This window comes from Tetrahymena thermophila, assembly GCF_000189635.1.
Source record: "Tetrahymena thermophila SB210 genomic scaffold scf_8254760, whole genome shotgun sequence".
Lineage (NCBI taxonomy): Eukaryota > Ciliophora > Oligohymenophorea > Hymenostomatida > Tetrahymenidae > Tetrahymena > Tetrahymena thermophila.
In genome coordinates, this window is record NW_002476519.1 from 20,222 (window position 1) to 42,991 (window position 22,770).

Here is a 22,770-nt window from a genome sequence, read left to right on the forward strand (position 1 = left end):
AAGAATCAGTCCGTGTTTGTCTGTTTAATCTAACAAATATTTATAAAATAAATCAAATTGGTTTTAATTACACATTTTTATATAACCATTTCAAGGACAAAGCATTTCATAAATAAAGTTACTTTTTTTCTAATTAATTAAGGAATTTTTTGAGAAAAGGTGATATTTTGATTTTTAATCAGTAAAATATAATCCACAAATTTAATTAAATACATAAAAAGGTTATGATGATTTTATCTTGCTAGTACTATTTCGCAAAATATTCAACTTAAAATTGAATTAAAAGATAATTAAGCAAGCATAAATACATTATTGCTGATACGTCACTTACCTTAAGATAAAAAGACTAACATAGTTAGTATGCTCCTTATTCTGTAATTTAAAAATATTTTTATAGCTATTACTGAAATTACAATGAATAATAGAGGTATGAGGATTTTTATTGATACCATATGACCTTTCAACTTTTAACTTTTGTTGAAAAACTAAATCGGTCCATGAAAGTTGTTTTTAAATTTTTAAAAGTAAAATTTTATCAAAGTCAAAACTTGAAGTAAGTTGGCAAAATTAAGGTTTATTGAATAAGTTTGATTTTTCAAAAACCTATTAATTGAAAATATCCAATTTACATTATTTGAGAATTTAACGAAAAGTTAATTATTAAAAATGATATATTTAATAGATTATAAGTTTTTACTACTTGATGGGTAAGAAGACATAAAAATAAAAATTTAATGTTTAGTTTAATTTAATTTAAGCTTTTATACAAATAAAGATTATTTTTTCTTAAATAATAGAAAAACTTTGTTTAAAACAAGTTAAATAATGATCTGAAAATAATAATATTTAATTATAAATAAATAAATAAAAATAAATATTAAAAACTTCTAAAAATGAATTAGACCAAGATATTAATTGCTATTTTATCTTTGACTTTATTGATTGTTAAAGCTTAAACTAGAAACTTTTTAGGTACTTAAATTCGAAACCAGCAAAGCACTTAAAATTCTTATGGAGAGAAAGAAGCAGGAGATTTATTCTATGTAGATAAAGAAAGTAGTTTAGAACGTCATCTATAAAACACAAGAGGTAATGGAGGTCAGGTGGGACAATAAGGAGGCTAATAAGGACCTTAAAGAGGTTTAGAAGGTCAATAATAACAAGGCTAAGGTAGTCAATAAGGAGACTAATAAGGATTTTAAGAATTCCAAGGAACATAAGGAGGATAAGATGGTCAATAATAAGGAGGCTAATAGGGTTCTTAAGGAGGTCAATAATAAGGTGACTAATAAGGTTCTAAAGGAGGCTAATAAGGACCTTAAGGAGGTTTAGGAGGTCAATAATAACGAGGCTAAGGTAGTCAATAAGGATTTTAAGAATTCCAAGGAAGATAAGGAGGATAAGATAGTTAATAATAAGGAGGCTAGTAGGGTTCTTAAGGAGGTCAATCATAAGGTGACTAATAAGGTTCTAAAGGAGGCTAATAGAGAGGGTAGTAAGGAAAACAAGGAAAAAGTAGTCAATAAGGAGGCTAATAAGGTTCCTAAGGAGGTAAATAATAGGATCACTAATAAGATTCTTAAGGAGGTTAATTATAGGGCAACTAATAAGGTTCTTAAGTAGGTCGATAATAAGGTGACTAATAAGGTTCTTAAGGAAGTCAATAATAAGGTGAGTAATAAGATTCTTAAGGAGGTCAACAGTAAGGAGGCTAATAAATAGGATAGTAAGGACAATAAGAAGGCTAATAAGGTTTTTAAGCAGGTTAATAATAAGGAGGCTAATAGGGTTCTTAAGGAGGCTAGTAAGGTTCATAAGGAGGTCAATAATAGGATGACTAATAAAGTTCTTAAGGAGGTCAATAATAAGGAGGCTAATCAAGAGGGTAGCAAATACAATAAGGCGGCTAATAAGGTTCTTAAGGAAGTCAGTAATAAGGTGACTAATAAAGTTCTTAAATAGGTCAGTAATAAGGTGGCTAATAAGGTTCCTAAGGAGGTCAATAATAGGGTGACTAATAAGGTTCTTAAGGATGTCAATAATAAGGAGGTTAATAAAACTCTTAAGGAGGTCAAAAATAAGGAGATTAATAAAGAGGGTAGTAAGGAAAAGGAGGAAAAGGTAGTCAATAACAGGGTGACTAATAAGGTTCTAAAGGAGGTCAATAATAAGGAGGCTAATAAAAAGGATAGTAAGAAAAAGGAGGAAAAGGTGGTCAATAAGGAGGCTAATAAGGTTCCTAAAGAGGTCAATAATAGGATGACTAATAAGATTCTTAAGGATTAGAAATTTTAATATTTTATATTGTTTATTTTTTTTATTTAATAATTAAATACTTTTAATAAATAATTGATTGGATGATAATAATAATAATAATTATTATTATTATTATTAGAAATTTTTTTGAAAAAATTTAATTGTTAAATAAATATAATAAAACTAATTAAATTAGTAGTTAAGTCAAAAATACTTTGTATCAAAGTTTTGATTATTATTTATTCAAATTATTTAACGTAGATTCTTAATAATTAAAATATTGAAAAAATTTTATATTGATATTCTCTGATAATTTTTTTTTTCTTTAATTAAGAAATCTTTTTTTTTTTTATATCTGGATTTATTTAGTTAAACAGTTTGTAAAAACAAATAAATATAAATTACAGAAATTTTATTGACTTAAAAACTTGAGCATCAATATGAAGAAGAAAAATATTCAAATCAATTAAAGAAAACTCTTAAATTGAATTAAACACCAAAAAGATGGTGAAGTATTTTGCTGATTTCAGATTTTATAAAATGAAAAATGATAAATATTTAGAATTTATTTAAATCTGTAACCTAAAAAATATCAAACTATTTACATTTCTTTCCTCAAGTTGGAGATCTCATCAAATTTTGTATTTTTTAGTTAAATCTAAATCTTAATTAATATTAATATCTATCAATCTCTTTGTGATTTTCCCCCAGTATAAATGAAAATAAATTGAATCAAATTTTTGATCAAATACTTTTATTTAATTGTAAATCCTTTCTAATTTAACTTTACAAAATATCCTGATTACATTTGAAGAAATAATAAGATTGAATTCAAACAAATAAATTTAACTTTTTTAATAAAACAATTTTTTTATATTGAATTTACTTTATCAAAATTACGATTTAATAAATTATTTTTTTTATCTTTTAAATTAGTAATGGCTAAATATTAATTTTTTTTATTTAAACTTAGTTTTTAATAACTATCAGAATTTTTTATAATGCCATTTTTTGAGATCTAAACTTGTATTTGATTTTTCGTCTTTGGTTCTATTTTACATAGAAAAATTAAAAAAAAGGTTATCATTATCATTAAAAATACAAAAAATAAAGAGTAACAAAAAATAAATTTCCCACTTTTAATTAATTTTTCAAAACTGCTGTTTGAATAAATGCAAGTTTACTAAAATATTCTTCTTTAATTAATATGAAATCAATCGAGGCAATTTATTCAGAAAGATATTTTGTAATAACAAAGATATTTTAGCACACATATCTAAAAGGTATTTATTACAAAATACTTGATATTAAAGCTAAATGACAAATAAATAATATTTTAAATTTTATTATCTCAATAAAACATTTTGAAATAAATTAGAAATTTAGTCAAGTTTTATTTACATTATAAAAAGAATAAAGCTGAGACTATTTAGCTTGCTTTTTTTGTAATAAAAACAAATCAAATATAGATGAATTTATTTTTTATCTTGATAGATTATTCAATCAAATATGTTTTTGGTTATTTGAATTGAAAAATATATTTATAAATTTTTAACTTAATTAAACACTTAAGTTAACCATAATAAAGATGGATTTTTTAATACAAAATTAAGAAAAAGCAATGATTGGTATTGTCTCTCTGTCTGTATGTTTTTATTTTATCTTACAGATTTTTAAAATATAGTCAAATAGGTTTGAATTTACATGTTTTTATATAATATTTTCACTGATAAAATAATTCATAAATTAAATACATTTTTCCTAGCTAGCTAAACAATTTTGAAGAGAAAAGAGGGTATATTTATTTTAATTCAGTTAAATATATTCCACAAATTTAAATAAATAAATAGATACATTTATTTTGATGATTTTGTCTTGATAGTTAACTATTTAGTAAAAATATTCTATATCAAATTCAATTGGAAGAAGATCATTCATTATAAATATATTATATCTAATAGATAATTTTGTCTTGATAGTTAACAATTTAGTAAAAATATTCTATATCAAATTCAATTGGAAGAATATCATTCATTATAAATATATTATATACAATATATCATTAAACTGAAGATGAAAATACTACCATAATAAGTATGATGTTCCTTAGTTAATAATTTAAAATATTTTTATAGTTATAATAGAAATTAAAATGAATAATAAAATTATGAGGATTTAAATTGATTTCAGTATAACCATAATTCAATCTCTTTCTTAAATTAGAAAAATAAATTGGTTCATGATAATGATTTCTGATCATTTAAATTAGATAGAACTTTCTTAATTGTCAACCAACAAATAGAGTTTGATATTTATTTTTATTTTTAAGAGGGTGTTATCCATTTTTTTGACTCATAAAATGAAATTTTGGAGGGGTTTTAAATGAAGTTTATTTAGATATTGAATAAGAAATAATTTAGATTTATATCCTCATAATTTTCATCATTCAAATTAAAATAGTTTGCCTAAATAATAAAAATCTAATTTTATCAGTAATCTTTAAATTAAAAGTATAAAACGCCACAAATTTAATTAAAAAATATATCTATCAGAAATCATATTTTGATAGACAAATTCTTCAAAATTTTGTTAAATTCTTTCGAAGAGCAATTAATTTTTTTTTGATAATCTTACACTTAAAAATGTGATCTGAGATGATATTTAATGTTAAATAGTATTTATATAGATAGATATTTATTTACAGGCTAAATGATTGAAAATATGTAAAAAAGCAGATCTTATCCAAAGCAGAAAAATCTTATTTTTACTTTATCAATCTTTTATATATAAATTAAAATAATTTGATTTGTTATAAAAATTATATTACAATTTTTAAATTATATTAAAATTATTTTTTGTTAGCTCATTAACTAATCAGTATTCAGTTAATAAATTGTTTGTCAATTAAATGTAGTGTCAATAGATATGAAATAATTTTTATTTTTAATCAATTGTTAATATGATGAATGGATGGATGAAGTACTTGATTTAATATTTTCATAATATTTCTATCATTTATGAACAAAATAGATTAATATATTTAGGATTTACTAAATCCAATTAAAGGATAGTAAAATAACAAACAGTTTACATTTCTTTACTTTAATTCAAAAATCAATATTTTGTTACTTTTAATTAGATCAGAAAATTGCTTTAATACAAACTAACATCTAATTTTTATTAGCACCCAGTAATAAAGAAAAATAAATTAATACCATATTTTAATCAAATATTTGTGTTTCCTATGAGAAACATTTTTAAAATTTGAATTGATAAAATATTCTACTTAATTGTAAGTAAAGATAATAAATAAACAATATTGATTTCTAGCAAACAAAATTATATTTTTAAATAAAAAAATCATGATTTTACTTTACTAAAAGTTATTCCATAAAAAATTAGATAATTCTTTCAAATTGATATTCACTATTTCAAAATGTCTTATATTTGAATTTAACATTACAATCAATCTAATTCATTTTTTAGAAGTTAGTTATCTTATATTTAGAATGTTATGATCATTAATTATCAAAAATGAATTAATTTTTAGTGTTAAAGTTAATTAATATTACAAAAATCCCCATTTTAATATATCTTTATTAACTAAAATTTGAATAACTCAAATAAAATAATCTACATACATTAATTCATGTTAAAACCAGAGAAATTATGTATTAAAATAAATATTTTTTCATTTTAATAAGAAAAAAGAGGTGAATATATATCTTGTGGTAAAATTTTAAAATTTACTTTAATTTAGAAATGAATAAATATAAAGTAGAATTTTTCTAAAAATAATATCTAAAAGCAATGTTTTATATTAGAGTAATTTCAATATATGGTAACATCAAATACATGTTTTATATATCTTTATTTAATAGAATAATGGGAACTTGAAAAGAAACTTCAATTTGAGATAAATTGATACAATTAATTTAAAAAGAATTAAAAGTAAATAAAACTTAAGCTCAAATTATTCTTTTCTTTCAAGAAATTAATTGACTAAGTTACAATTGAAGAACATTGTAAAGTATATTATATCAAATTTGTGAACATGAATTTATTTTAGTTTTCTTTGATAGCAATATATTTTCTCATCTGCTAAATATAAAATATATAAGAATAACAAGTAGATTTTATGAAAAATATTCTTACTTATATAGATTTAATGAATATATTAGTTAAATAAATGAAAAATACCATACATTAACTTAAATTCATTCTATAGAAGTAAAAAAGTAAAAATGATTATCCTTTTTTTGAATATATTTTCTTTTTAATTAGGACTTTGTATAATATTCTATTTAAATTTAATTAAATGTGGAAATTTAGATTTATTCTTTTACATAGTTTCATTCTAAAGTGTAGTTTTTTAATAATAAAAGAAAATAAAAATAGCAAAATCATTGAAAAGGTTGTGTTTACTTTATCAATGTTTGCTATTCTCATAAATTTTATTTATTAATTTCATTTGAATAAATACTATGATAATATAATTCTTTTAAAAAAGTTGTAGGTTGTCATGAAAATATAAACATGCTTGCTATTTGGCTAATGGAATTTGAGAAAAAAGATATTTTGATTGTTAGTTAATCAGTAAAATAAAAACCACAACTTTAATTAAATAAATAAATATCTTTTGAAGATTTTATCTTTTGATTAAATCTTTATAAAACATTCCTTGTTTTTCAACTAAAGTACTTTAAAGTGTAAATTAATACCTACTTTCTACTAATTAATATTAAGGATAAAAACTTTTTTAGCTATATCTTGAAAAAGGGGATATTCAGCTGAATTAAAAATATGACAGAATATAATAATAATTACCTTAATACTTCTAACCTCTAACCTCGAAATAGTTATTTTTTTGGAGTCGAGGTAAGAGGTTATTTTAGATATTAAATAAGAAAAAAAATTTGATTAATCCTAATAGTTTTCATTCAAATTACAGTGTTTAGAATAATACAAATCTAATTTAATTAGTAATCAGCAAAAATTAAAAGTATAAAATGCCACAAATTTAATTAAAAAATTTAGCTATATGATATCATTTTTTGAGGTAAATTATTCAAATTTTCAAAATACTTTCTATCACTTATGAACAAAATAGATACAAATATTTATATAATATATTATTGTTTTACAGAATAGCAAGATAACAAACTGTTTACATTTTTTTTCTTGATTTCAAAATTGAATCTAATCTTTTTACTTTTATTTAAATCGAAAATTGTTTTGATACAAACTAACAACTAATTTTTATTAGCATGAGTAAAAAAGAAAAATAAATGAAAACAAATATTTTAATCAAAAATTTGTTTTTCGTATTAGAGACATTTTTCTAATTCAAATTAATAAAATATTCTACTTAATTGTAAAATTTATTTATAAACTGGATTTAGCTCAAGCAAACAAAATTATCTTTTTAAGTAAAAAAACCTACTATATTGATATTCACTATTTTAAATAATCTTAGATTTAAATTTTGTTTTTAAACCTATCTAATTCCCATACTTTAAAAGTTAATTATCTGAGATTGACTGTGATGAAAATTAATTATCAAAAATAAATTAATTTTTAGTAAAAGTAAATTAATATTACAAAATTTCCCCATTTTAATTTATCTTTCTTAACTGAATTATTAAAGAATTCAAATAAAATAATCTAGATTTATTTACTTTAAAATGAAAGAGATGATGTATTAAGTTTGATATTTTTTGATTTTAATAAGAATAAGGAGGTGAATATATTGTGATAAAATTTTATCATCAATTTTAGTTTTGAAATGTATAAATATATAGTATTATTATTATTGTAAAAATTATTTTAAAAAGAAGGTTTTGTTTAAGAATAATTTTGGTATAAAATTACTTCAAATACATGTTTTATACATTTTTTTAAATAGATTAATAGGAACTTGAAACAAAACTTTAGTTTGAGATAAATTGATACAATAAATTAAAAAAAAATAAATCATCGCTTCGAATTTATTCTTATTTTCCACATAATTAATTGAATAAATTACAGTTGAAGAACATTGTAAAGTATATCATATCAAATTTAATTAGCTTGAATTTATTAATTTTAGTTTTCTCTACTTAAACTGTTAAACATGTTTGATAGAATATACAACATATTTTAAGTATATTTTTAACACACTATTTTCTCTCATCTGTTAAATATAAAATATATATGGTAATAACAAGTATATTTTATGAAAGAAATTCTTACTTATATAGATTTTATACATATATAAGTTAAATAAAATCAAATATGAGATATTAACTTAAATTAATTCAGTAAAAGTAAATAGATAAAAATTATGATCCTTTTTTTGAGTATATTTTCTTATTAATTAGATCTTTGTATAATATTCTATTTAAAATTTAATTAAAATGTGGCTAATCTAGACTTAAAGTATTCATATCCAATACTTCATTCTAAAGAATAAATTTTTAATAAATTAAAGAACATAGAAATAACAAAATAATTGAACAGGTAGTATTTGATTGATCTATGCTTGCTATTGGCATAAATTTTATTTGAAAAAATCCTTTTAAAAAAGAAGTATATTACAATAAAAATTTAAACAAACTTGTTTTTTTTCTAAATTAAATGAATTCGAGAAAAAAGATATTTTGATTGTTAGCATAATAAAAACCCCAATTTTAATTAAATAAATATCTTTTGAAGATTTTATCTTTTAATTAAATCTTCTTAAAATATTCTCTTTGTTTTTCAATTAAAATACTTTAAAGTGAAAAAAATTAATACCTACTTTTTACTGATTAATTTTAAGAATAAAAACTTTATTTACTTTTTATTAAAAAAAGGAATATTCAGAAGAAGCAAAAATAACCTTTAATTTACAAGCCAATATAATCCACCGCAATATTATAATCACATTAACTACAATAAATAACTATAGATCACGATACCCCTTCAAATTTTGAAATGTATAAATATAAAGTAGAATTTTTCTAAAAATAATATCTAAAAACAAGGTTTTACATAAGAGTAATTTAAATAAATGATAACTTCAAATACGCATTTTATATATCTCTATTTAATATAATAATAGGAACTTGAAGAGAAACTTCATTTGAGATAAATTGATACAATTAATTTAAAAAGATTTAAAAATTAAATAAAACTTAAGATCAAATTATTCTTTTCTTTCAAGAAATTAATTGACTAAATTACAGTTGAAGAATATTGTAAACTATATCATATCAAATTTATGAGCTTGAATTTATTAATTTTAGTTTTCTTTACTGAAACCTTTAATCATTTTTGAATAAAAAGTACAAGATATTTTAAAAATATATTTTCTCATCCGCTAAATATAAAATATAGAGGATCAAAAAGTAGGTTTTATGAAAAATATATTTATTTCTTTAGATTTAATGAGTTTATAAGTTAAATAAAATCAAAAATGTGATATTAACTTAAATTAATTCAATAAAAGTAAAAAAGTAAAAATGCTGATCCTTCTTTTGAATATATTTTCTTATTAATTAGGATTTTGTATAATATTCTATTTAAAATCAAATAAAAAATGACTAATTTAGATTTTATTCTTTTACCTAGCTTCATTCTAAAGAATAATTTTTCAAAATAAAAGAAAATAAAAATAACAAAATCATTAAAATAGTTGTATTTTTTTGATCCATGTTTGCTATTCTCATAAATTTTAATTATAAGTTTTATTTGAATAAATGCTATGATATTATAATTCTTTTAAAAAAGTATTAGGTTGTCATAAAAATATAAACATGCTTGCTATTTGGCTAATGGAATTTGATTAAAAAGATATTTTGATTGTTAGTTAATCAGTAAAATAAAAACCACAACTTTAATTAAATTAATATCTTTTGAAGATTTTATCTTTTAATTAAATCTTTATAAAATATTCTCTTTGTTTTTCAATTAAAATACTTTAAAGTGAAAATTAAAACCTAATTTCTACTAATTAATATTATGGATAAAAAACATTATAAGCTATATATTGAAAAAGGGGATATTTAGCTGAATTAAAAATAATTCCTTAGTTACACATTTATATAATCTACACAAAAATTTACCATAAATAAAAATTAATTAAAAAAAAATGACTTAGAACAAACAATTTCAAATATATTTTTATTTAATTTTAAACTCATTAATAGATACCCAAACCATTAGATTTTAATTAGGTGTTTGGTTATATTATGAATTAAATAATTAAAAAAAACTAAAAATTCAAAACCGATTAATTCTTTTCTTCAAAGAAATTAATTGATTTAATTACAGTTTGATAATATTGTAAACTGTATATTTTCAAATTTAATAAAATTTAATTTGTTAATATATTTTAGCTAAATTTACAAAAGCTTTTAAAAATGTTTGATAAGAAATGTAAAATATTTTAAAGTATAGTTATAACACACTATATTCTCTTATTTGATAAATTTAAATGAATGGAGGGAGATTACAAGCAGATTTTTGAAATATTTTATTATTTATGTAAATTTAATGAATTTCTTAATTAAATAGAATGAAAAATGTCATATGTTTTAGAATAAGGTCATTTATTAATAATAAAATAAAAATATTGCTACATATTTTGAAGATTTTCTTGTTAATAACCACTTTTTAAATTATTCTACTTAAAATTTAATTTCAAATTCAATTAATTTCCTAACTGACTGACTCATCAATCGCTAATTTTTAGAATTTTGTATTAAAATATTTATATTGAATTAAGCTGTGATACAGTAAAAAAAGCTTTTTAATGATAAAATAAAAAAGGGAATAAAGTAAATTAATTATATGGTTGGATTAATTTGATCATTTGACTATTTATTTTAATTCGATTGATTATAGTTATAAATTTTACTTTATTAATTGCTATCATAAAATGAATTGTTATCAAAATGTAGAAAATCTGAAAAAAATTCAACATTAAATTGGTTTTTTTTCTAATTTAAACAAATTTGAGATAAAAAGATATTTTGACTATGAGTCAGTAAAATAAAGACTAAATTTTAGCTAAATAAATATCTTAATTTTTTTAATTAAAATTTCATAAAATATTCTACTTACAATGAAATAGAAATCCTATTAAGTTTAAACATACCAACTTTCAAAATTGATATTTTGATTAAAAGCGCCATTAACTAAATTAAGATGATATTCAAAATAATTTTTATTCAAACAAATGAAATTCTATTGATAGGTTAAATTGAGAGTATTTTAATTGATATTTGTATTTAACTTTAATAATTTATACATACCATCAAACCTCTAATTTAAATTTTTCTTAATATTATTTTTGCTATAGAAATAATTAGTATAACAAAATTTTAATCAAATTTAAAATATAAATGTTATAATTTATACTTTTGGAAAGTATGGTATATATTTAATTAATAATTGTGTTTCATATCTATAATATTCTCTTTATTTAAAATCACATATTAATTTTATCTTTCGAAAAATGATTAATTGAAAAAATCAAATTTAGTATTACTATTTTAAAGAATTTAATTAATTTAATTGTTTAAAATTAAAATTGATAGATTATTTAATTTTAATATTTATTTAAGGGGTAGGCAGAAATGAAAATAAAAATATGATTTAATTTTAATTTTATTTTAAATATCTAATATTTATAACTTCTTTTTTAAGTGAGCTAAATTTTTTATTTAAATAGGTGTTCTATCCATGATATGAAATTTAAAATATTAAATTAATAAATTAATAACTAAATAAAAACTACCAAAAAAATGAAATAAGTTAAGATATTAATACTTATTTTCTCTTTAACTCTATTAATTGCTTATGCTTAACCTAACAACTTTTTAGGTCATCATAAAAATCAATAAAATGACCTAAATTCTTAAGAAATTAGCGAATAAAAATCAGCACAAGAAGTTCCTTCACCTATAAAACCAAACTTAAATAGCTAATAAGAGGGTTAAGATGATTAATTAGGAGCAGAAGGCTAAGTAAATGAAAGAAATCTCTAAGGAGGATAATAAGGAGGTAGGCCAGTACAAAAAGCCTCAGAGGGAAAAGGAGCTAGATCAGGCTAAGGAAGTCAAGAAGGCTAAGGAGGATAATAAGGTCCAGGAGGCTTCGGAGGTTCAGGAGGATAAGGAGGTCCTGGAGGATAGGTTGGATAATAAGGTCCAGGAGGCTTCGGAGGTTAAGGTGGATAAAGAGGATAATAAGGTCTAGGAGAATAAGGATAATAATAAGGTTCAGTAGGTGAAGGACTTGAACAAGGAGACTTAGGAAATATACCAGATTCAGAAGATCCAAGAAACTAAGGAGGCATACCAGAGCAGTAAGGTCCAGGAGAATAAAGGGGTAGATAAGGAGGCAATGCAGGAAGACCAGGACAATAAGGTGTAGGAGGTAGACCATAGTAAGGAGGTGTAGGAAGTGAAAAATCTAGACCAGGACAAGGAGGTCCAGAAGGCTAAAGAGGCATACCAGGATAATAACCAGGAGGATAAGGAACACCATAAGGACAAATGCCTTGAAGATATAGCATAGGACCTGAAAATTATGGCTTTTGATAAAATCTTAACATATCCTTATACTATTTTTATATTATGCTTAACTTTATATTATTTTATATTATTTGTATTAATAATTTGATAAAATTATTTTTTAAATCAAATAATTTGAAACTTTTTCTAAAAAAATAAATTAATGAAAAATCAGTTTTAGTTGCTAAATCAAAAAAAGTTAAAATTTATAAAACTGTTAATTCTCATTAATTAATGGAAAATACTCCTCAAATTAAATTTTTGTGTGAAAAATTCATCTTAATTAAAAAAAATTTGTTACTTAAAGTAACCTTAATTTATTGAAAGTGTTTCCTTAACAAAAAATTTTCAAAAAAATTTACTTTTTTTCATATTTTGTATTAATATAACTTGGGGGTTTTTTTACTCAGCTGTAGCTAAATAGATGTTAAGGTAAATGTTTTAATAACAAAAATAAAACCAAATTTCCTATCTTTAAATGAAGTTGATTTAAATATTAAATAATAAAATTTAGATTTTTATCCTCATAATTTTAATTAAATTAATAGAGTTTAGCTAAATAATAAAAACCTAATTTTATCAGAAATCTTAAATTAAAAGTATAAAATGCCACAAATTTAATTAAAAAATATATCTATCAGAAATCATATTTTGATAGATAAATTCTTCAAAATACAGTTAAATTCTTCCGAAGGGCAATTAATTTAGATTTTGATAATCTTACACTTAAAAAATGTGATCTGAGATGACAATTAATATTAAATAGTATTAATATAGATAGATTTATTTAAAGGCTAAATGATTAACAATATATAAAAACATAGATCTGATTCAAAACAGAAAAATCTTATTTTTACATTATCAATCATATAAATATTAATTAAAATAATTAAAAATTTAAAATAATTTGATTTGATAAAAATTATATTAGAATATTTAAATCAAATTAAAATTATTCTTTATTAACTCATTAACTAAATCAGTAGTGAGTTAATAAATTGTTTGTCTATTAAATTTAGTATCAATAGATATGAAATCATTTTTATTTTTAATCAATTGTTAATATGATGAATTGATGGATTACGTACTTGATTAAATATTTTCATAATATTTCTATCATTTATGAACAAAATAGATAAATATTTTTAGAATTTATCAAATCAAATTAAAAAATAGTTAAATAACAAACAGTTTACATTTCTTTATTTTATTAAAAATCAATCAAATTTTTGTTACTTTTTGTTAGATCAAAAAATTGCTTTAATACAAACTAACATCTAATTTTATTTAGCACTCAGTAATAAAGAATTATAAATTAATACCAATATTTCAATCAGATATTTGCTTTTCCTATTAGAAATATTTTTCAAATTCAAATTGATAAAATATTCTACTTAATTGTAAAGATAATAAATAACCAACATTGATTTCTAGCAAGTAAAATTATTTTTTTAAATAAAAAAACCATGATTTTACTTCACTAAAAGTTGTTTAATAAAAAATTAGATAATTCTTTTCAATTGATATTCAATATTTTAAAATATATTAGATTTGAATTTAGCTTTCTAAATCTTATTTTTTAGAAGTTAATTATCTTACATTTATAATGTTATGATAATTAATTATCAAAAATTAATTAATTATTAGTATTAAAGTTAATTAATATTACAAAAATCCCCATTTCAATATATCTTTATTAACGAATTATTGAAGAATTCACATAAAATAATCTACATTAACTTATTTTAAAATGAAAGATATTATGTATTAAAATAAATATTTTTTCATTTTAATAAGAAGAAAGAGGTGAATATATATCTTGCTGTAAAATTTTATAATTACTTTAATTTTGAAATGTATAAATATAAAGTAGAATTTTTCTAAAAATAATATCTAAAAACAAGGTTTTATATAAGAGTAATTTAAATATATGATAACTTCAAATAATCATTTTATATATCTCTATTTAATATAATAATAGGAACTTGAAGAGAAACTTCATTTGAGATAAATTGATACAATTAATTTAAAAAGATTTAAAAATTAAATAAAACTTAAGATCAAATTATTCTTTTCTTTCAAGAAATTAATTGACTAAATTACAGTTGAAGAATATTGTAAACTATATCATATCAAATTTATGAGCTTGAATTTATTAATTTTAGTTTTCTTTACTGAAAATTTTTTTCATTATTGATAAAAAGTACAAGATATTTTAAAAATATACTTTTTCATCTATTAAATAAAAAAATATAGAGGATTTAAAAGTAGGTTTTATGAAAAATATACTTATTTCTTTAGATTTAATGATTTTATAAGTTAAATAAAATGAAAAATTTGATATTAACTTAAATTCATTCAATAAAAGTAAAAATGATGATCCTTCATTTGAATATATTTTCTTATTAATTAGGACTTTGTATAATATTCTATTTAAAATCAAATTAAAAATGACTAATTTAGATTTTATTCTTTTACCTAGCTTCATTCTAAAGAATAATTTTTTAATATTAAAAGAAAATAGAAATTACAAAATCATTAAAATGGTTGTATTTGTTTGATCCATGTTTGCTATTCTCATAAATTTTAATTAGAAGTTTTATTTGAATAAATGCTATGATAATATAATTCTTTTAAAAAAGTAGCAGGTTGTCATAAAAATATAAATATGCTTGCTATTTGGCTAATGGTATTGAGAAAAAAGATATTTTGATTGTGAGTTAATCAGAAAATAAAAACCACAACTTTATTTAAATAAATAAATATCTTTTAAAGATTTTATCATTTAATTAAATCTTTATAAAATATTCTCTTTGTTTTTCAATTAAAATACTTTAAAGTCGAAATTAAAACCTACTTTCTACTAATTAATATTATGGATAAAAACATTATAAGCTATATATTGAAAAAGGGGATATTCAGTTGAATTAAAAATACTTCTTTAGTTACACATTTATATAATCTACTACATCATAATCAAATTACTTAAAATCGATAACTATAGACCTCAATACCCCCTCAACACCATAAAAATTCATCAAATTAAAATTTTTGATTAAAAATTATGGAGGAGGGAGGGATATATATTTTATAAAAAAATATTAATTAACTTTTAAAAAAATAATTTAAAAAATATTGCAAAAATTCAGAAAGAAAAAAATTAAATAAATAGATAGATTTTGGCCTTATTTATAGTCTGAATTTTTTATATAAAACATTTGAAATTGAATAAAATTTAGATATATTTAGATAAAATAAATTACAATCAATAAATAGAAAATTCAATTATATTTGCTTTTTTTCAATAACTGCTCTAAAATAAATTTGAATTCAAAATTGAAAGCTAAAATAGAACAGTAATCAATAATTTATAAAAGCTGAGTAAAAAGACTATTTATTTAAAATAATTAATAGCTACTTCTAAGTAAAGATATACATCATGTTAATTAATAGGTGGTTATGTATATTTTTATCTTGCTTTTTGAGGGTTTTTATTATTTAAGACTAACTAACTGTGTTTTTGCTTTTCTATAAAAATAACTTTTTTATTATTTATTAATTTTAAAAACTTTATTTTTTTAATAAGTAATAACTTAATTGAAAAAAAATGGGAATGTGTAGTTCAAAATCTAAAGAAACTAAAAATAATAAATATAAGTATTTAAAAGAAGTAATTAAAAAATATATCTTTATTTAAGTTTGAATTTATTTTATTAATAGTTTCTAAGGTCTAATCTTTAAAATTAAAAAAGTGTTACAATTGATCTTAGGTAATTAATTATTTTAATTCAGATATAAATCAATTTGTCTTATTTTTCATAGGTAATCCTATATTCAAACTTATCATCATATAATACTAATTTAATAAAAAAATTATTTTTTAGATATTCTTTTATTTAAACAATCATTTTATAAAAAATTATTCTTTTTAAAAAAACTTAATTTTATATAAGTGAAAGGTATATTAGCGAGAAAGACATCTTAGATCTAAATGTAGCTCTATCATAATGCCAAAATCTTAATATTTTATCTTTGTCATTAAAGTATATTAAAGAATTATCTTCACTTATTTTAATTATATAAATTATTAAAAGAAAATATCTTCAATTATTTAATTAGCTAAGTAAATTATTATATTTAAACAAAAAGTGGATATGGTGTAGTCAAATAATTCATAAAACTAGTTTAGATACTGGAAAATTTATAAAATCTTATTAGACTAGAGTTAAATTTAGAGTTTGATATTTTATTTATTTACTTATTATTTTGAAATTGAGATTTTATTTATTTCATTTTAAGTTTCCATTTTTTATTTATTTGCTGACATTTATAAAAAAATAAAAGATACAATTAAATTAATGATAGCCAATGTTAAAGTTTAGCTAATAGCTTATAAAAATCTCTGAATATTTAATATCTAGAGCTAGCACTGAAGTAATTATCTAAATTATCATTTACTTGCTTACCAAAAATTTATTATTTTAGATAAATAATCATTTTTATATTAAATAAACCATAACATTAAAATAAGTTTAAGAAATAAATTTTATTAATTATAAATATTTTATAATATTTTTTGTATTTAAAATAAGAAATAACAAAATATCAGACGAAGGATTTAGCTAGATATTTTGCGCACTAGAAAAGTTAACAAATTTAAAAGCTTTAATACTTTAATTAGGGTAAAATAATTTTTATTCGAATGTTACTAAATTATTTAAATTTGATTTAAAACATTTTCGAATATAATTTAAAGAAATAATTACTACAGTAAAAAAATGAACTATTTACTATCCATTGAATTATTGTTTTGTGTAACTATTAAAATAATATCTTACACAAAAAATCAAATTAAATTAGTTATTCATTAAATTAGACACTAAAATTTTTTTAAACAGAATATTTGATAGTTACAAAATTAATTTTTATGATTTAATTTTAATTAAACTTTATTAAATTTCTAAAAACTTAAAAGATGGAATAAAATAAATTTGAACGACCTATCCTTATTTTAGATTAGATTTTAAAACTGTTCTAAACTGATTATTTTCAATCTTGATTTAAGGTAATAATTTTTTCTTCAGTTTTTGCATTTATTTTCTAAAAATATAAAAATAACTAATAAATTTAAGTTATTTATTTAATAAAAAAGATAGAACTAAATTAATGACAGAATACAATAATAATTAGCATCAAAAATAAGTAAGCAGAAACGTCTAGTACTCAAATAAGTTGTGCTTAAATGATATCATGAAGCAAAATTATCTATAATAAAATATCCAAAAAATAAAAATATTGAAATTAAATTAAATTTTATGTTTAAGTAAAAAAATTTAAATAGAAAAATTATTATTAAAACAGACTTTTTAAAGAATGATTTTTAAAAAAATGCTTTGATTAAAAATTTTTTTAAAGAATTTTATTACTTTTATTAAAAAAAGAGACATTAATAAAAAAATACAAATAATACCAAAATAAAATTAGTATAAAACTATTCAAAATAATTAAAATATCTTCTTTTAAATTTAAAAATAACTTTTGTTATTACTTTTCATTTTTTTTAATTCAATTTTTAAATTCATTCACTATTTATGCTTCTTTTAAAACTATTTTAGTTTCTTATTGACATAAACCAAGGTAAAATCTTAAATCCTCATTTTCTGTAAGTTTTTTTTTATATTTATCATCTAATCCTAGCTTATACTAATAATTAGGATAGTCTACTACTTCTAAAATCTAATCTTTTAAGCAAACTCTTAATTCTATTACATTCTCTTTACTTAACTTAAAATTGTCTCCTTTTAATTTTTTATCTATGCCTAAATTACTATAGCCATTATTTTAAGGATCTGATTTTTCTATAAATTCATTTAAAAATATAAATTGGCTGCATAAATTATCACAATATCCTTAAATTTTATTAGAATCTGATTCCTTCATTAGACCTATCATGAATTAGTTTTTTTCTTTAATATTTTCAACTTATATTCTAAAAATATATTTTAAATCTTTTTATAAATACATATTTGAGATACAATTCACCCAGCTACTGTGATGTAACTAATAAATTTCATATTCGCTATTTTCTTTTTTATTTATAATGCAGTGTTTTTATCCATCATTAAATTAGGTTGTTAACATTTAAAAATTTTATTTGAAAAAATTAGCTTCATAAATAAATCTCATCTATTGATCTTTCAAGTTTCTGAAGAAATTAAATTTATTTTAGTCATAAATATTAGAAAAGTTAATATGCTTTAAAAAAGGTTTTACATCAATTAAAAATTATTCAAATTGAAATATGAATTAACTGTTTAAGAAACTCATTTGAGAATTTGTAATTAAATTAATTTATTTTATTTCTAAACTATCTTTTACTATATTTTAATACTACTGCTGAGTTGTTAAAAGTATTTAATGTTTAACATAATCTTCTATTTAACATTACTTTTCTTCACTAATTTTTGAAAAATCAATAGCTTATTTATTTTCTGTATGAATAATATTGAAATTATACTCTTAAAGAAGATGATTAAGCCCTTAAAGGATTTAATCCAATTCATAAAGGAATTAGTCAGAGCAAAAATTAGATTTATTTGAAACAAGTTTCATTATTAATTCTGCACTCAATTTCTAGCCTCTGTTATTATTTTAATTGGTAGTATTAGATTATAGATGTCTTTCCCTATTTTGATTTATCATGCCTTAAGATAAATCACTTTTAAAGAAAGAGATTTTATCTATACAAGCAAATATTTATTATTTCATCAAATTTGGAAGGTTTAAATTGAAATTTGTTTCTAATTGATTAGCTTAACATAGTAGGTTCTACAATAATTCAGTATTTTTATCTTTTTAGGACTCAATTTGTGAAACAAATTCTCTGCAGAGAGTTGAATATTCTTCTATACTACTTGCTTCTTAGTTTTTGTTTAGAATCTACTTAAATTATTTTATTTTTGATATTTCTTAATATCTTTCAATAATTTGTTAGTTAGTAGGATATTTTAAAGTTTCATTGATCATATTTTTTTAGATGATGTCTATTTTTGCTAAAAATTCTCCTTTGAATTGATTAAAGAAATTTGTGATTTACTTTAAGTATTCGCATTAAGATTCATTTGATGTGAACTCAATGAGATCTTAAATGACATAGTAGTCATTGACAGGTGCCATTTTGAGATAATTTTACTATCTGCTTCTTAAATAATGTCATCTATCATTAAATAGTTAATTGTTTTGAATTCAAAATCATTATTAACACAAGAACAACAATAGAAAAGAGGCTTTTTGGAGCAGGATTGTAATAATAGATCATTAACTTAGACAAATTAAATATCTCTATTTGAATGTGTAGGACATTTTAGATTTTTAGTTGTAATTTTTTCCATTTTAAAACTTTGACAATCAAAGGTTGTTGAGAAAGAATATGTTTTTAATATTTTGTTTAGATTAGTATTTTTTTACTATTATTTTTGTTGAAAGTTTATAAAGAAAAGTATCGTAATATCATATAAACACAACTATATCAATATTCTAATAAATATTTTATTTAATTGCAAAACATATTGTATTTTTTTAATTTTGAGATCTATTTTTTTTATACATTAAAAATTAAAATTATTTATATTTCTTAATGTAGAAATTAAAAATTTTTAAAAAGGGTTTAGAAAAATATGATAAATTACATTAAAAAAAGACATTAATAAAAATACAACTACAATCTATTTTAATACAATTCATATATAATTATTCATAGCAATTAAAATATCTTTCTTTTATTATATTTATTTTTGTTATTATTTTTTTTTTTATTTCAATTTTTAAACTCATTCACAATTTATGCTTCTCTCAAAACTATTTTAATCCCCTCGCTTTTTAAACCAATGTAAAGTTTTAGATCCTGATTTTTTGTGAGTAAATATTTATAAGAATCATCTAATCCTAGCTTATACTAATAATTAGGATAATCTACCACTTCTAAAATTTAATTTTGTAAGCAAACTCTTAATTCTATTATTTTCTCTCTAGTTAACTTAAAACAGTCTCCTTTTAATATTTTATCAATGCCATAATTAGAAGAACCTGTTCTAGGATCAGATTTTTCTATAAATTAATTTATATATCTAAAATGGCAGCTTAAATAATCTTTATATCCATCAAATTTATTAGAATTTAAATTTGTCATTAGACCTATCATGAAATGAGCACCTTCTTAAATATCTTTAATTTGTATTCTAAAAATATATTTCAAATCTTTAATTAAATTAATTTCTGAAACACAATTCACCCATTTATTACCTTCAAACTTCTTAATTTTTTATTGACCATTTTATTTTTTTTTTACTTAGCAACTTAGTTATCCATTATTATGTTAAGTTATTAATAGTTAAAAATTATAACTGAATAAATTTTGTAAATAATTATTTCTTATCCATTCATCATTAATGTTTAGGTTTCTGAATAAAAAAAATTTATTTTAGTCAGAAAAAATATTTGAAAAATTAATGTGCTTTAAAAAAGGTTTTACATCAATTAAAAATTTTTCAAACTGAACTGTGAATTAACCATTTAAGAAATTCATTTGAGAATTTATGATTAAATTAATTTATTTTATTTCTAAGCTATCCTTAACTTTATTTTCGTAAGACTGCTGAGTTGTTAAAAGTGTTTAATGTTTAACATAATCTTCTATTTAATTTAACTTTTATCCACTAATTTTCGAAAAATCAATAGCTTCTTTATTTTCTGTATGAACTTTTTTAAAATTATACTATTAAAAAAGAGGATTAAGCCTTTAAAGAATTAAGTTCAATTCTTAAAGGAATTAGTCAGAGCAAAAATTAGATTTATTTGAAACAAGCTTCATTATTAATTCAGCACTCAATGTCTAGTCTCTGTTATTATTTTAATTGGTAGTATTAGATTATAGCTGTCTTTCCCTATTTTGATTTATCAAGTCTTAAGATAAATCGCTTTTAAAGAAAGAAATATTATCCATACAAGCAAATATATATTCTTTCATTATATTTGGAAGGTTAAAATTTACATCTTTTTCTATTTGTTTAGCTTAATTTATTAGGTTCTTAAATAATTCAGTATTTTGATCTTTCTATGACTCAATTTATGAGATGAATTCCCTGCAGAGAGTTGAATTTTCTTCTATACTAGATTTTTTGTTATTATTGTCTAGAAACTACTTAAATTATTATATTTTTGATATTTCTTAATATGTTTCAATTATTGTTTAGCGCGTCGGATATTTTAAAGTTTAATTGATCATCTTTTTTTAGATGATGTCTATTTTTGCTAAAAACTCTCCTTTGAATTGATTAAAGAAATTTGTGATTTAATTTACGTATTCGCATTAAGATTTATTTGATGTGAACTCAATGAGATCTTAAATGACTTGCTAGTCATTGACAGGTGGCCATTTTGGGATAATTTTACTATCTGTTTCTTAAATAATGTCATCTATCATTAAATAGTTGATTGTTTTGAATTCAAGATCATTATTAATACAAGAACAACAGTAGAAAAGAGGCTTTTTGGAGCTGGGTAGAGACATTACATCATTGATTTAGACAAACAAAAAATCTTTATTTGAATGTTTAGGACATTTTAGATTTTTAGTTGCAATTTTTTCCATTTTGAAACTTAAACAAAGGAAAGTTGTTGAGAAAGAATATTTTGTTTAGATTATTATTTTTTACTTTTATTTTTGTTAAGAGTTAATTAGAAAAGTATAGTATCACAATATCGTATAAGCACAACTTTTTCAATATTCTATTAGATATTTGATTTAATTAGAAAGAATATTTTATTTTTCTAATTTTGAATTTTATTTTTTAAATACATTAAAAATTGTTTAAAGTGAAATAAATCATTTAGACCAAACCCATAAATTCTTAAAATCAAAAAAATCTTTATTTTGATTGGATAAATTTTAGGTGCATTTTTAAAATACACTAATCCA

The 22,770-nt window shown here is 19.9% G+C and overlaps 6 protein-coding genes across 6 annotated transcripts; 4 read left to right on the forward strand and 2 right to left on the reverse strand. All coding sequences in view use genetic code 6, as the record gives it.

The window, feature by feature from the left end:
* Nucleotides 1-833: 833 nt before the first annotated feature.
* On the forward strand, nucleotides 834-2,767 carry TTHERM_01018270 (hypothetical protein; the record flags this gene model as incomplete). The annotated part of the gene is made up of 2 exons (XM_001010275.2): nucleotides 834-2,247; nucleotides 2,664-2,767. The coding sequence occupies exons 1-2, from the start codon at nucleotides 894-896 to the stop codon at nucleotides 2,765-2,767; spliced, it is 1,458 nt and encodes a 485-aa protein (XP_001010275.1). The 5' UTR covers nucleotides 834-893.
* Nucleotides 2,768-12,023: 9,256 nt separating this feature from the next.
* TTHERM_01018280 (hypothetical protein) lies at nucleotides 12,024-12,785 on the forward strand (the record flags this gene model as incomplete). Its single annotated transcript, XM_001010276.1, has 1 exon — nucleotides 12,024-12,785. One exon carries the CDS (start codon nucleotides 12,024-12,026, stop codon nucleotides 12,783-12,785), a length of 762 nt encoding a protein of 253 aa, XP_001010276.1.
* Nucleotides 12,786-15,410: 2,625 nt separating this feature from the next.
* Nucleotides 15,411-16,016, forward strand: TTHERM_001018288 (hypothetical protein; the record flags this gene model as incomplete). Its single annotated transcript, XM_012796154.1, has 1 exon — nucleotides 15,411-16,016. The coding sequence occupies one exon, from the start codon at nucleotides 15,411-15,413 to the stop codon at nucleotides 16,014-16,016; it is 606 nt and encodes a 201-aa protein (XP_012651608.1).
* A 385-nt stretch (nucleotides 16,017-16,401) lies between these two features.
* TTHERM_001018289 (kinase domain protein) lies at nucleotides 16,402-18,040 on the forward strand (the record flags this gene model as incomplete). The annotated part of the gene is made up of 8 exons (XM_012796155.1): nucleotides 16,402-16,464; nucleotides 16,515-16,564; nucleotides 16,748-16,837; nucleotides 16,944-17,030; nucleotides 17,139-17,228; nucleotides 17,387-17,476; nucleotides 17,770-17,859; nucleotides 17,947-18,040. The coding sequence occupies 8 exons, from the start codon at nucleotides 16,402-16,404 to the stop codon at nucleotides 18,038-18,040; spliced, it is 654 nt and encodes a 217-aa protein (XP_012651609.1).
* Nucleotides 18,041-18,359: 319 nt separating this feature from the next.
* On the reverse strand, nucleotides 18,360-19,970 carry TTHERM_01018290 (zinc carboxypeptidase family protein; the record flags this gene model as incomplete). The annotated part of the gene is made up of 2 exons (XM_001010277.2): nucleotides 18,360-18,783; nucleotides 19,243-19,970. 2 exons carry the CDS (start codon nucleotides 19,968-19,970, stop codon nucleotides 18,360-18,362), a joined length of 1,152 nt encoding a protein of 383 aa, XP_001010277.2.
* A 640-nt stretch (nucleotides 19,971-20,610) lies between these two features.
* TTHERM_01018300 (zinc carboxypeptidase family protein) lies at nucleotides 20,611-22,443 on the reverse strand (the record flags this gene model as incomplete). Its single annotated transcript, XM_001010278.1, has 1 exon — nucleotides 20,611-22,443. The coding sequence occupies one exon, from the start codon at nucleotides 22,441-22,443 to the stop codon at nucleotides 20,611-20,613; it is 1,833 nt and encodes a 610-aa protein (XP_001010278.1).
* Nucleotides 22,444-22,770: the final 327 nt, after the last annotated feature.